The 13,468-nt window shown below is 38.9% G+C and overlaps 1 protein-coding gene across 3 annotated transcripts in view; it reads left to right on the top strand.

The window, feature by feature from the left end:
* MTRR (5-methyltetrahydrofolate-homocysteine methyltransferase reductase) overlaps positions 1 to 13,468 on the top strand; it is a 28,390-nt gene that overhangs the window by 4,988 nt on the left and 9,934 nt on the right. For 2 of the 3 annotated variants that reach the window (XM_084208699.1, XM_084208700.1), the window contains 6 exons: positions 3,111 to 3,264; positions 6,403 to 6,520; positions 7,444 to 7,816; positions 10,646 to 10,768; positions 12,392 to 12,545; positions 13,296 to 13,384. In XM_084208699.1, the coding sequence (XP_084064825.1) occupies positions 3,111 to 3,264; positions 6,403 to 6,520; positions 7,444 to 7,816; positions 10,646 to 10,768; positions 12,392 to 12,545; positions 13,296 to 13,384 (1,011 nt within the window). The remainder of the gene's footprint in view (positions 1 to 3,110; positions 3,265 to 6,402; positions 6,521 to 7,443; positions 7,817 to 10,645; positions 10,769 to 12,391; positions 12,546 to 13,295; positions 13,385 to 13,468) is intronic. The other variant, XM_084208701.1, reaches the window with a different exon arrangement.

Genomic DNA, 13,468 nt, shown 5'->3' on the forward strand with positions numbered 1-13,468 from the left:
TCTTCTGCATTTGACAGGTTTGGAGATTAGTTTCAGGAAAGTGATAGTCAGGACATTTCTAGCCCTGTTATTGGCCTGCCACTTAAATAAATGTATTTTGCCAAATTTGGCAAAACAATTCAGAGCTGCAAATTAATTATGACTTGAGAATCTGAGAATTGGGCACTGAGAAAAAAAGTAACTTCTGCAGCTTTGTAAATCTTGTCACAGATAAACTTCTTTTTTTTCCCCTACTTGCCCATTAGAAAGTCTGTCTTTATGTAGCTTTTGGGCATTTTCAGACCTTGTGAAGGTCTGTGGATAGAGTAGGTGGTTACAGAGACAGTAATAGTAATTCTTGCCATTCAAAAGTGAATGGTCAAATACTGCTCAGGTCTCAGGAGCACTGGCTGTTTCCAAGTAGTGTCTCACCTACAGTCCCAGGGGTGAGATAAGGTCATAAATCTTTAGTTGATTGTGGTGATTACATTTTGTGAAGACTGAAATGAAATGGAAGTGAGGAGCAGTAAAAAATGGGAGGCTAAATGGAGATCATCTTGGGTCACAGTGTGTGTAGTCAGCTTTGGATGAATTATCTGAATAAGTACATTTGTCATGATATGTATTATTCTGGATGAGACAAACCTGGCTGCTTGGTCCCATCCGCTTCTTTCAGCAACCATGCACAGCTTGAGCTGGCTTCTCACTGCTCTTCTGTGGCAGTGCTGTCCTCAGCTGAGGAGAATGTTTGAAGAAAAAAGAGTGATACAAACCTGAAATACAAAGGATATAGGAGGAAGTGGAAGGTAGAGTAAAAAACTTTGTAGTTGTGTTAGGTTCTTGCTGGTGGGGTAATGTAGCAAACCTCACAGTAATTGACACAAATTATTGCAGAACCAAATGCATCACCAAATGTTTAGTTTTCAAAAGGCGTCCAGGTTTGCAGATGAAAATCTGCAGTGGAGTAAGCAATAACGTAGTGAGCTAATCATTCTTCTGTTCTAATACACCACTTCATACTTCCTGAGCTTGTCTTTTTTTTTTTTTTAATGGAGCTCATTTTAGTGTATATTCTCATGTGATACCAGTAGACCCTTACTTTCTTTACTTCAAGACTTGCCTTTTCTTTGTGAGTGTGGTAGTCACCTGTGGCAATGCACTGCAGAAGCTGTGGGTCTGTGTTATCAAATCAGCTATGGAAGTTTTGCAAATCTGAGTCCTTATTGCAACAGCACCCTTAAGGCCTTTTTTTGTACAACTTAGAGTTCAGTTTTGAAAGTCTCAGGGTTTTGTGAGTACTTGGGATTTGCCTGAACTTATAAAAGACAAAAGCTGTGTTTGGAAGGTTCCTGGGCCACAACTCATTGAAGTCTGGCAAAGTGCCCTGGGAATATCCTTGCATGTTTACTCTGTTTACTTGGGCTTCTCTAGGCTTCTGCTGTAGGCCACTGTCAGAGGTAAGACGTGTAGTAATTTAAGTTTACCATGTAACTGCTTTTAGCTTCTTCAGGAAAGATTTGGAAACATTGCCAAAAGCAAAACCGCTTTAGTCTGTTTCTGTGTATTCCTGGCCTTTTTGGGTTGTAGTTGTCAGGTAATTTTTTACATGGCTTGACAAGGTTTGAGTGATTTATTGAGGGAGGTGTTTAGAACATAACTCCTCAAAATCTGAAGTTTTGAATTGAAGTCTTGAAACTGCTCCAAGTAAAGCACAGCACCTCTTGCAATCTTTCTATTTTCTCATAGTCCTATTATTTTTATTAAACTTAGAGTGCTGGGAGATGATTTAAACTGCAGCCCACAGAGGGAGCAGTAGAAGGAGCTTAGGTTATGGCAAAAAGGAGGCTAAGGAATGCTGTAATAGTAGCCTTTGTGAGCCAAAATGAACAGGAGGCCAGATCCATTGGGTGCTGCCTTATAAACTCAGATTTGACACTGGTGAAAAAGTTTTGCATGGAAGAAGCTGCCCAGAAAAGGAAAGTCTCTACCCTTAGAAGTTTTCAAAATTCAGCCAATTATAGCTGACTCAGTGCAGCATTGTCCGTTAGACATGCCTGGGGCATGGCTTGGGACTAGGTGGTCTCCAGAGGTTACTCCCAAGCACTGGACTGGAGCTGTGTTTCACAGAGGTCACTACCCGCAGGCCATAGGGGTGCTGCGAGAGCCATTTGTACAGGTGGCCTGACTGATAGCACATGGGCACAGTGCTGCAGCCTGCTAAAGATGGGATAGTCAAAGATGCTGAGGGCTTTTTACTTCAGAAGTCGTTAATGGTTGCATGAGATCCGAATTTATGTCATTGACACACAGTTCTTGTCAACCTGGTATAATGGGAGTAGCCCCATGAAACTCTGGGAAATGTGGGAGACCAATATTAGCAAAGGAGAGACAAGTGAATTGGGGGCAGGGTGCATGGGCCAAAATTAATCAGACTGTAGAGCACGGTATCTGATTATCACTCTTCAGAGCTACCTTCGTTTTTTCAAAAGGACTGGGGGGTTTTTTGGGTGTGATCATCTCAAAGGTCTTTTCCAACCTAGTTAATTCTGTGATACTGTGATTCTGTAACATGGAAGTTATCAGACAGGTCCAAATGATACTTAATGGAATTTAGAAACGATCCCTTCAGTTTGTATGGCCACACCCCACTTATCTGTGTGAAATCATGAGGATTATGGCTGTGTGACTGTGATCATGTGTACAAAAATCGTTTTTCCACTTGACAAAATACTCTAAGAACTGTGTATTTAAGATGTCTGAGTGCAGTTGTGAATTATTCTTCATGTATGTACTAGCTCAAAATGCTGCCCTTGGACATCTGTATATGGGATCATAGGATATTTCAGGTTGGAAGAAGCTTTGTGATGTCATCTTGTAGGAAGGTCATTTGAGGTCAGAGCAGGTTCTTCAGGGCTTTATCAAATCTGGTCTTGAAAACTCCAAATATGATCAAAAGTTGCATCCCCAAAATTGCTTGTAATTACTTGAAAGACTTTCTGTGGCTTAATATCAGTAAAATGTGATTAAATGGTCTTTGTGTACACTTGGGAAAAAGAAAGGTGGGAGAGTATCTAATGCCACAATTATGTATCAATGGCACCTTGTAACTTAACTTGTTCTATTGCTTGTAGTATAACCTGGAAACAGAAAAGGATCCTGTAGTTATTGTTATTTCCACTACTGGGACAGGGGACCCACCAGACACTGCCCGCAAGTTTGTGAAGAAAATTCAAGACAAGACTTTGCCTCCTGATCATTTTGCACATCTCCAGTATGGATTGCTAGGTGACTTAGTATTTTCTATATTGTTGCAGAACTTGTCTGTCAGTGAATAATTTTTATCTTTCTTTTATTTCTTAATAGATGGTTTGGGCTTTTTTAAGTGCCTATAAAATGTATAAACATTATAAAACATTTGTTTTTCTAAACAGCAGTTTTATATAATGTCCTCTATGAACAATAAAAGAAAAACATCACAAAAAGTATCTGAATGTAAGCTACCAATGTAATTTTTTATAGCTTAATTTTCTCTCTGCATAAAAAACTATATGATATAAGCTACTATAGTAGCTATCTATTACTGCCTGTAACTGAAGTTTAAATTTCATGTCAAGTCTCTACAGAGATTATTAAACTAGATTAGTTTACTTGACTGTGTGAGTCATAGGACATTTTTCTCTACAGAGGGAAAGGCAGTATAAAATGTTCCTAAAAGTAAAAACCTTAAAATCTTCCCATCCCTTTAAATTTGCAATAATACTTTAATTTTGAATGTTGTACTCGTCAAGAGAATGAATGTACCTTCGTCTTAAAGATGGATAAGCAAAATACAGATTTAGCAAAATGCAGGATGTATCTTGAGCTAATGGTAAGGTTAGTTTGTTGGGTTTTTAAATTTCATTTGTAAACAAACTCCAGAAATGTCTATTTAAACCTAGGTTATTTTTACCTGACCAGCTTAACTTGATAGATGGGAGTGAGGAAACTTCTAAGTTTCTAATAAGGAAGGGACCCATTAGAAGGAAATTTCTACTGGATATGTAATATGGAAGTCTGAACTATATGCATCCTAATCATGTAGCATTTTGAGACGTTATTATGCTATTGCCTAGTTATACATAACAGTTTGTGAAATGGGCAGGTTTTTCACAGCTGACTGTGTGCATATGTGTATGTGTAGAGAGAAGTAGTATATTATCTTAACCCTGAATTTTATAATGGCAGGAATTATTACGGTGTCTAAATTACGATGTGATTCAAGTTTAACAAGTTATCAGTCTTAAAATACATTCATGGTGTCCATCTAAATTGGTCCAATTAAATGTTTGCTCCAAGTACTGTGCTTGAGAGAAAGCAAAAGTCCTTTTTAAAAGAAAAAAGGAAAAGGCTGTTAAAAGGAGAGGGGAATGCTCCATAATTAGTTGGCATCATGGTTTAACCACAGCCAGAAACCAAGCCCCACCAAGCTGCTCTCCCTCTCCCCCAAGCCCTCCCTGGTGGGATGGAGGATTGAATAGGAAGGGTAAAAGTGATTACACTTGTGGATTGAGATAATGACAGTTTAATAGGGAAGCAAAAGCCATGAACACAATTAAAGCAAAACAAGGAAGTCATTCACCCTTCCCCATGGGCAGGCAGGGGTTTCAGCCATCTCCAGCAAAGCAGAGCTCCATCACGTGTAGCAGTGAAATAAATGCCATCACTGCATATGTCCTCCTCTTGCCTCTTCTTTGCCTAGCTTTATGTACTGAGCATGATGCCATATGGTGTGGGATGTCCCTTTGGTCATTCTGTTGGGGTCATCTGTCCCAACTGTGTCCACTTTGTGCACCCCCACCCCCCTCGCTGGTGGGGAGAGGAGAGGGGAGGGAAGGGGAGAGGCCTTGGCTGTGTGCAAGTGCTGCTCAGCAATACCAAACATCCCTGAGGTATCAACACTGTTTCCAGCATGAATCCAAAATACAGCCCCATACTAGCTGTGATGAGGAAAACCAGCACTATTCCAGCCAAAACCAGCACAAGTGGAAATAATCAACATCTAGGGGTTTGAAATTGCACACAAGAAAGGGTCAGGCTGTGAAAAATTATGATAGCAATAGTGAGCCAGGGGTGTGGATTACTTAGAGAATTTGTGAAGATGCACTTAAAACCGGTGGTCTTTAGGATTGCTGGGCCAGCATCTCTAAAGGATGAATGATCATTTTTGTGGGGTGGATCAGTGATTTGGTTGACCTCTTAAAATCTTGGATCTTCCATGGACATAACCTCCTGAGTGCACTGACCAACTGGTAACAAGAAGCATCTTCATCTAAAACAGCTTCACAGCCATTAAGGAGCAGAAAACCCAGTACAGGTGAAACAAGATCTGCAAAGAAATCTTTGATTCCTGCAGAGGAAGTTGCTGGACTGTAGTCCCAAATGCAGATGTTTCAGCTTTCTTCTTGCTTAAAATCATTGCTGTGTTTGATCCTTTCTTTCCCCCCAAGTTTCTAATATTTTTTAATTTATTTTAATACTGTCTCATGTTGTTGACATTATTAACACCTTAATCCTGAAAGATCATTTATTTTGGTAATTCACACATATTTATCAGTTTTCAGTTCCTTTTATTTTTCCTGTTAGAGGAATTTTGTATATTTTAAAAGCCTCAAACTAAAGCAGTATTCTTCTGACATGTGAAATATTGAAAGCAAAGTGTTTTCAGAGTATTTCTCTGTCTTACATTTGGGAAGGAGGGAGACAGTTTTTCAGCCCCATTTTGGGACAAACACAATTTTGTTTGAAATTAATATACATGTATGTATATTTCAATGTAGCATCTGAATAATATACTTACATATGCCAGTGTTTAGGTATATATAAATACTATAATTGTATTTATCATAGAATCATAGAAGGCCTTTAAGATTGTCCAGTTCCAACCCCCTGCTCTGGGCAGGGACACCTTCCACTAAAACAGGTTGCTCAAAGACCCATCCAGCATGACCTTGAACACTTCCAGGGATGAGACATCCACAACATCTTAGAGCAACCTGTTCCAGTGCTTCACTACCTTCACAGAAAGAATTTCTTGCTATCATTAATCTAAAGCTACTCTCAGCTTGAAGCCATTCCTCTGTGTCCTGTCACCACATGTCCTTGTAAAAACCCCCCGTGTCTTTCTTGCAGGCTCCCTTCAGGTGCTGTAAGGCCACGGTTAGGTCACTCCAAAGCCTTCTCTTTCCAAGGCTGAACAAACCCAATTATGTCAGCCTTTCCTCCTAGGAGCAGTGCTCCATCCCTCTAATCATCTTGGTGCCTTCTTGTGGACTTGTTCCAACATACCTGATTCTTCTGTTTGCCTGCAAGAAAAGTCTGTCCTGACTTTGTGTAGCCTGGGAGGCTGCCTGGTTGACACAATTCCTCTTTCCTTGAATTTGCTAGGTCTGGGAGATTCAGAGTACATGTTCTTTTGTAATGGTGGAAGGACAGTAGACCGACGACTTCAAGAACTTGGTGCCCAGCACTTCTATGACACAGGATTAGCAGATGACTGTGTAGGGTAAGAGCTGAATGGGTTTGGATTTCGTTTCTTCACGATGCAATATTTGTGTAGGCATTTGGCTTAGTGTTCTGAACTGTTTGAAGTCCATTAAAGCTGGATACTCGGCACCTCATAGAAATGAGTTCTGCCTGAGCACAGTATGCCTTGTCAGTCTCAATTGCCAGTAAGTAAAATTCCATTTTTAAAATGTAATGCCTGGAAAATCAGTATTTAGCAGTTCTAGAAATTAAGTAAGTCAGAGTAGTAAGTAGAGGGGTTTGAAAATGTATTTTCTTTTTTCTTTTTTTTTCTTTTTTTTTTTTTTTGTTTTTATTTTTTTGGGATGGGCAGAGGATCACTTTAGACTAATTATGTAAGAAGATTTCTCTCTTTGCTGTAGAGGAATTATGTAAGAAAACAACTCCCTACATGTTCTGTTATTCTTTCTGGCCGGTAGGCTGCAGTCTTGGCTTAGTTATTTTGAACTGCTGCTTTTATTGGTTCTGTGCAAGGCAGTTGAACACAAACATTGTCATAACCATAAAACTTATCTCTTGTGTTCTGAAATAATAAAAATGGGCCATTAGTGTAAGCTATTGATGTTGCTGTTGCACAATGAAAAGTTGCATATTCTGCTGCCATTCCTTCAACTTTCTGTCATAAAGTTCAGCATATGAAAATAAAAATGAGAAACTGATAGAACAGCAAGGCTGTTATGCATTTCAGCCTCCGTAAATTTACATAGTGGTAACAACTAAATAATTTTTTTTTTTTACAAAGAAGTAATCTTGATAACAGCTGCAGATATATTTTAGAAATTGAAAGAGAATAGTGTTTTTTGCTTTTGTGGTCTTTCATTATCTGTAAATTACCAGTCCAGGAAGTCACAATAATTATAATTCATCCATGCATTTCTTCTTTTTTTTCCCCTCCATTCCCAGTTTGGAAATAGTGGTTGATCCTTGGATTGATGGACTTTGGCTTGCCCTCAAGGAAGCATTACAATTGCAGAAAGAAAAAGAAGGCATGAACAATGCTGTCAATGCTGTTTCCAACTCTCTCTCTACAGCTCCACATGCTGTGCATGAGCTAAAGCTAAGCTCTGAAGTACAGAACTTGAAGCTAGAAGATGAGGGAGCAAGGGGTTCTGATATTCTGTCAGAGAAACTGGATGACATCAATCTTGTGGCTCCAGCTAAAGACACCGCACCTTCACTTGTTCATTCTGTCCCTCCTGTCTCTCAGTCTGTTCTTAATATTCCTGCCCTGCCACCAGAATATATAGAGGTGGAGTTTCAGGACACCCAGGGTGAGGTAAGGACTTCCTTTGAGTGATGGAAGCCTCTATCTCTTGTAGGAGTATAAGTGTACACTCCTACGTGAGCCTCAAAAGAGCAGGTGAATGCTTACATAACAGAGATATGTCCCCAAATGCAGGAGGCTTTTGAATTTCAAGTAAAAAGTCCATTTATATTGAATGTAGGTGCCACCATATGGGTTATGGACACTTATGTCAAGATATAATTCACCAAATAGTAAGTTGGTATTGCTCTGTCAGGAAGGCAAGAATTCAAATCCTCCGTGGCTTATAACAGTGAAAACATTTTGCTGTAGTGAGTACAGTAAAGTTTCTCTTGAAATTTTTTGTCCTTTCAGAATGCACTAAGAGGCTGGAAAATTGCTCAAAATCTTGCTGCATACTTAGTAATGGAGAAACTTGTCATTGTGAAAACATGATCATTATTTTACTGAGGGAAATGGAAGATGAACTGTAGATCAAAAGCAAGTATGCTTTTCCTGTTGAAGCCACATTGAACAAACACCTGCTGTACTAAGAGAAGAATTATCATGTTGGCAGGAGTGACTCAACTTTTCTGGTTGCCTGCAGAGGGCAGATAATTTCAGTTATCCATGCAAGGAAGCAGTGAAGCCTGGCTGCTTTTTAAATGGCAGGGAGCCAGGAGCCGAGTGTGGTAACAAATCCAGCGTTGCTGTTCACTATCTAAGCAATGCAAAGCAGGAGGTGGCATCCTGGATCAGCCAAGAGTGCAGATCATCAGGCAGGTTTGTGGGAATCTTGGCCCAAGCCGAGAAACTGGTCTCAAGATCTGTGTCTGGATCAAGAGGATCTGTGTCCAGTCATGGGCATGGTGGTGTTTCAGCTGCTGACCAGTGCTGCTGCAATGTGGCTGTGGCCAGGGCTGAAGAACCAGTACTGAGCTGAGGTGGGGGTTCTGGACCCAGTCCTCTGGTGTGTCTGCTCATGATCCTGAAAGCCCTTTCATGCCCTTGGACTCTGACACTCTCTGTGTTGAGACTGTTAATGGAAATGCTGAGAATCACTTAGTCTAGCTAATATAGTTATGGAAGATATATGGATTTAAACATTGGATAATTTTGCTTTTCTTTTAAGCCTCATATTGTTGGTTTTGCTTGGGTTGTTGAATTTAATAATCCAAATTCTTCAGGTTTACGATTTAGAGGTCCTCTTCTAATAGTTGGGTTGGATGTGCTACTACAATCCTTAAAAGAGCCCGTTTTCTTAAAGTCAGCATATATTCTGACTGATCTCTGAAATAGTTTGTCAGGTTCTAATACTGATGCCCTTTGGAACAGCAAATGGAAAAAACTGAATCTGCTAATCTGGAACTCAGTGACAGATTAAAGATTATAGTCCAAATTTCATATATAAAACAGGGTGATCATTTTAAGCCCTGGAAAGAATCAAATGCACATTTGTGGTTTTTTTTCCTTTGTAACTATTTTTGACATAGTTGGCCAGACCTTGTTAACAAGTAGGTTCTATGTAGGGTCATGTTTGGTTTTGCAGGTATCACACAATTCATGTGCTTTGTTGGTATCTCACATTGCAACAGCAGCTATGGATATTTTTTGCCAAGCAGAGCTGAAATTCGTGTGTTTTGAAATTCATCAAGGTGAGGTTTGGATATTTCCAAACAGACTTCCTGCCATTTAAAGAAGGCCTGGCACATGATCTCTCCAGTTACTTAAACGGTCATGTCTTGGGCTGTTGAGTCTCAAGGTTGAATTACCAAGTTTCTGCATACTAATAGCAGAGCAGAATAGTGAGTTGGTCTAAAGCATTTCTGGGAAGTGTAAGATAATACAATTTAGCTTAAATCTAGATTTCATTATGCCTTGAATTTGACTTGGAGGGAATACAAATGTAGATAGTTACAACAGTCCAGCTGATGCACAATGACTTGATACGGCCCAAGCTATTAATCAGCATGTCAAAATCCTAAGAAAACAAAGAAACTTCCAACTGTTGGTCTCAAGTGATGCTCTTGTCTTCTTTTTTAAATAGGAGATCTTCAGATTAACAAATATTCTCCTATTGGTAGGAAAATTCCTTTATATTTGACAGAGTATTGTTAAAGGCATTTGGTATCTCTCCTGCCTCTTTTTATTTTTGTATGTGTTGATCTCAAATTAAATTTGCTGACTATAGTGATGGAGAAGTGAGGGCTGTATTCTGATTTTCCAAGTGGCTGCCTTTGACATATGTGATCTGGAATTATTCTTGGTGCCCGTTTGTCGTACTTGGGGCACATTCATATCTGTGTAGAAATGTTGTGTTATAATGTGATGCTGTCTTGTAGAGTGGGTTTTGCTCATTAGCTCTAATTTAAAAATCCTTTTATAAGTTGCCTGTAATAGTAGACGCCAAATGGACCACAAAGCCTTAAGCTGTAAACCTGCAATGATGTAACTTCTGTTCTTGCTTCTTATGTCCATTCTATACACCTAACAATCCTTTAATTAGGCAGGAGTTTTGTGGAGTTTAACATAAATGCCATTCTCTAATTGGCTATTTTCAAGGCATTTCTTGAGAAATGAAACAGCTCACTGCATTTGATAATAATGTAGGCCCATTAGACTGTTCAAGCCTACTGACTTTTTGTAATTGAATATATGCCAGTTATTGCTTAGTTGTGTTTTTTTATAAAGAGCAAAACACTACGTGTGTAGAGAAGATCATGTTTTTCCTTATTGTTCTGTGTTGTTTTCTAACATTGTTTCAAAAACAACCTGTACCAACACTAATTCCTGTATGTCATAGTAAGATGTCATAAAGCTGATTTGCATTTTTAGTGTAAGTTTTTGTGTTGTCTTTTTCAGAATCCACATCTGTCTTCACTTATCTCTGAGGGAAGAATCTTTGAAGTGCCAGTTACGAGAGCAGTTCAACTCACTAGGGAAGATGCAATAAAGACTGCATTGCTCTTAGAGCTTGATATTGCAGTAAGTTGGTGATGGCTTTTTCTTTAGTGGGTTAAAATAAAGGGTGCAAAACATGTGTGTTATGTATAACAACTGAGGGCATTAAATTATTTATTTAACTGTTCAAAAAGAAAAAATAATTCTCTATTCAATAGGATGTCAGCTTATGCTGATCTGTTTTGTAAATGTAAAGGTTAATTTATTTGCTGAAAAATAGGACTCCATGGAAGTCAAAACAGGAACAAAGCATCAAGTTAATTACTTTGTTGTTCCGTGGATATCATATTGAATGAAATACCTTTATGAAGGGAATTTGTGAAGAAAGGCAGTCAGGGAATATTGAAAATGAGTAATCTTTCAGTTTATAAGTATACAACTTGAAGAATATTCAGAAACTGTATAGTAAATTGTGACTGTTAATTATGGTGGGTAATCTACACAAGTGGTAATTTCACTAGTAGTACCAATCAATAGGAATTGTTAGCTTTTGAGCACTGTTTCTGCCTTTGACATTCATTTGCTGTGCCTTGTTAACATGCTACTCAAACTGTCAACCTTGGTTAACCTCAGTTAAAAAACTGGTTTAGTTTATTCGGTGAAGATCATACTTTGTATACTGGTTTGAAGATGAAAGGCAGGCAGAGAGTGCTTGATACTACTTTATGAGAAATCTTGAAAAGGAAAGGATGTTGCATTTGAGTGGTTTCCCAAATTGATAGAATATTACTTTTGGGATATTGTGATTTTTGGCAGTACCTTTTGTTGGACTCTCTTAGCCTAATCTGTATCAATATACATGAGACATCTTTAAATCTCAGTTATAAATAAATTCTATTAAGATTTGAGCAACTGATTCTTTGAGTGACATGTTTTTTTGCATGTATTTGTATGTTTATATGCATTCTGTCATCATCAAGCATTTTCTTACCTTTTCCACCTGACATTCTTGCTAGTCTGTATATGCAGGTCACTCACCTGATGCATAATGGAGACATAATGATGCAGGTATAATTCTGCATGTTCCTTTAACAGGCAGAAGCTTGAGTTGCACACAACAGTTTCAGCAGTTGCACACAAGAATCTCAGGCAGCTAAGTGGAATCTAGGCCTTAAGATTTGAATTTTCACTGTGCTCTTGTCTGGTTATTTTTCTTCTTTTCCTCCAAAAAACAAAAGGAATTCTGGTCATTTCTGTCACAATTCATCAAATAGTTTAACTAGCAAATTTTCTTTTAGTGATGATGCATATCTATAGAAAGTTGCATTAATTATGAGGACTTCATTTCTCTGCTCTTCTGAAACCAGAAAATGTAGAACATCAGTAATTAATGGTCTGGGCTGATTATATAACACAACCTCTTAATACGTATTTATTTTCTTCCTGTTTGGGCTGCTCAGCAGTTCTCATTAAAGAGTGTCCAAATATTTAAACCAGATTAGGAAAGACTTTTTCTAATTAGTAAGGTTAAGCCTGAAAAGAAAGCATGACTACTTCATTTCTGATGTGCTCAAAACAGCAAAGTGTTAGTACAGAGTAAAAATATTTGACTTAATGTGAGCAGAACAGTAGGAAGGTTGTTGTCAGGGATGGGAATGCCTTGGTTTGTAGTAACATTTAACAGAAATGTTTCATGTTTTAAAACAGGATACAGCTTTTGAGTACCAGCCTGGAGATGCCTTCTGTGTAATATGTCCCAACAATGTCAGTGAAGTGGAAAAGCTTCTTCACATTTTGGGACTTTCTGAAAAAGGAGACGACTTTGTTTGTGTAAAAGTCAAGCAGGGCACTAAAAAGAAAGGTATGGTGTGATGGAACAGCACTCCTTTATGTGTTGGTAGGAGTTGATGTGCATACTTTTGAATATTTTTACCTTTAGTGTGGGAACACAGCTGTCTTTTATGAAGGCATATTGGAACTCACAGTGATGTGTTGAAAAAGAGGAGGCATAAGAATGCTGCTGCTGGTTTTACTGTAGATGAGCTCTTGACTGGGAACTGCAGCCTGGCATTGGCATCCATCCATCTCATTCTTACTCTGTGCTCCTTCATGTTTATGGAGATAAGGCTTTAATCACATAACCTTACAATCCCTCACTTGAAAGTAAAATCTCCTTGCACAACACTGCATGTCAGTCTGTTTTACGTCCTAAGAGGGCTGCACTCCTCAAGGACAAGCCTTAGTGCTGTTTGCCTTTTAATGGACTTGTAGGTCTATGGATGTGTTCTGCTGAGTCTTGTGATGTCCTGCTTCAGAAGGAGTGGCCTCAGGTTCAAAGCATCCCTGTGTGCTGCCAGCTGGACCTGTGTGAATTACTCCTTTCTTGTACTGCAGTTGGGGTCTTAATGGTGCTGCTGAGTTGTGCCTTTATTTCCACAGGGTGGGGTAGGGCTCTTTGTTGTTCTGGTTTATAGGTAAATCAGTTCTCACCATTAGATTCCCTGCACCTTTGAGGCTGCACAAGTTCATTAAGTATGAGATGTGTGATGCCACTTCTGTATATGATGCACAGTTTACTTTGTTTTTGTTTTTTGTCCTCCCACTGAACTAGGAGCAGTTCGTCCACAACACATCCCTGAAAGAAGCACTCTCAAATTCATTCTAACCTGGTGTCTGGAAATAAGGGCAATTCCCAAAAAGGTGCTTATGTGTTTTTTCTTCTAAAGAGAACACTTTCTATATGGTCTCTTACAGATCTGTCCTTGCTTTGTGTGTAGTTATGGT

This window comes from Fringilla coelebs (genome assembly GCF_963513975.1).
Source record: "Fringilla coelebs genome assembly, chromosome: 1".
Lineage (NCBI taxonomy): Eukaryota > Metazoa > Chordata > Aves > Passeriformes > Fringillidae > Fringilla > Fringilla coelebs.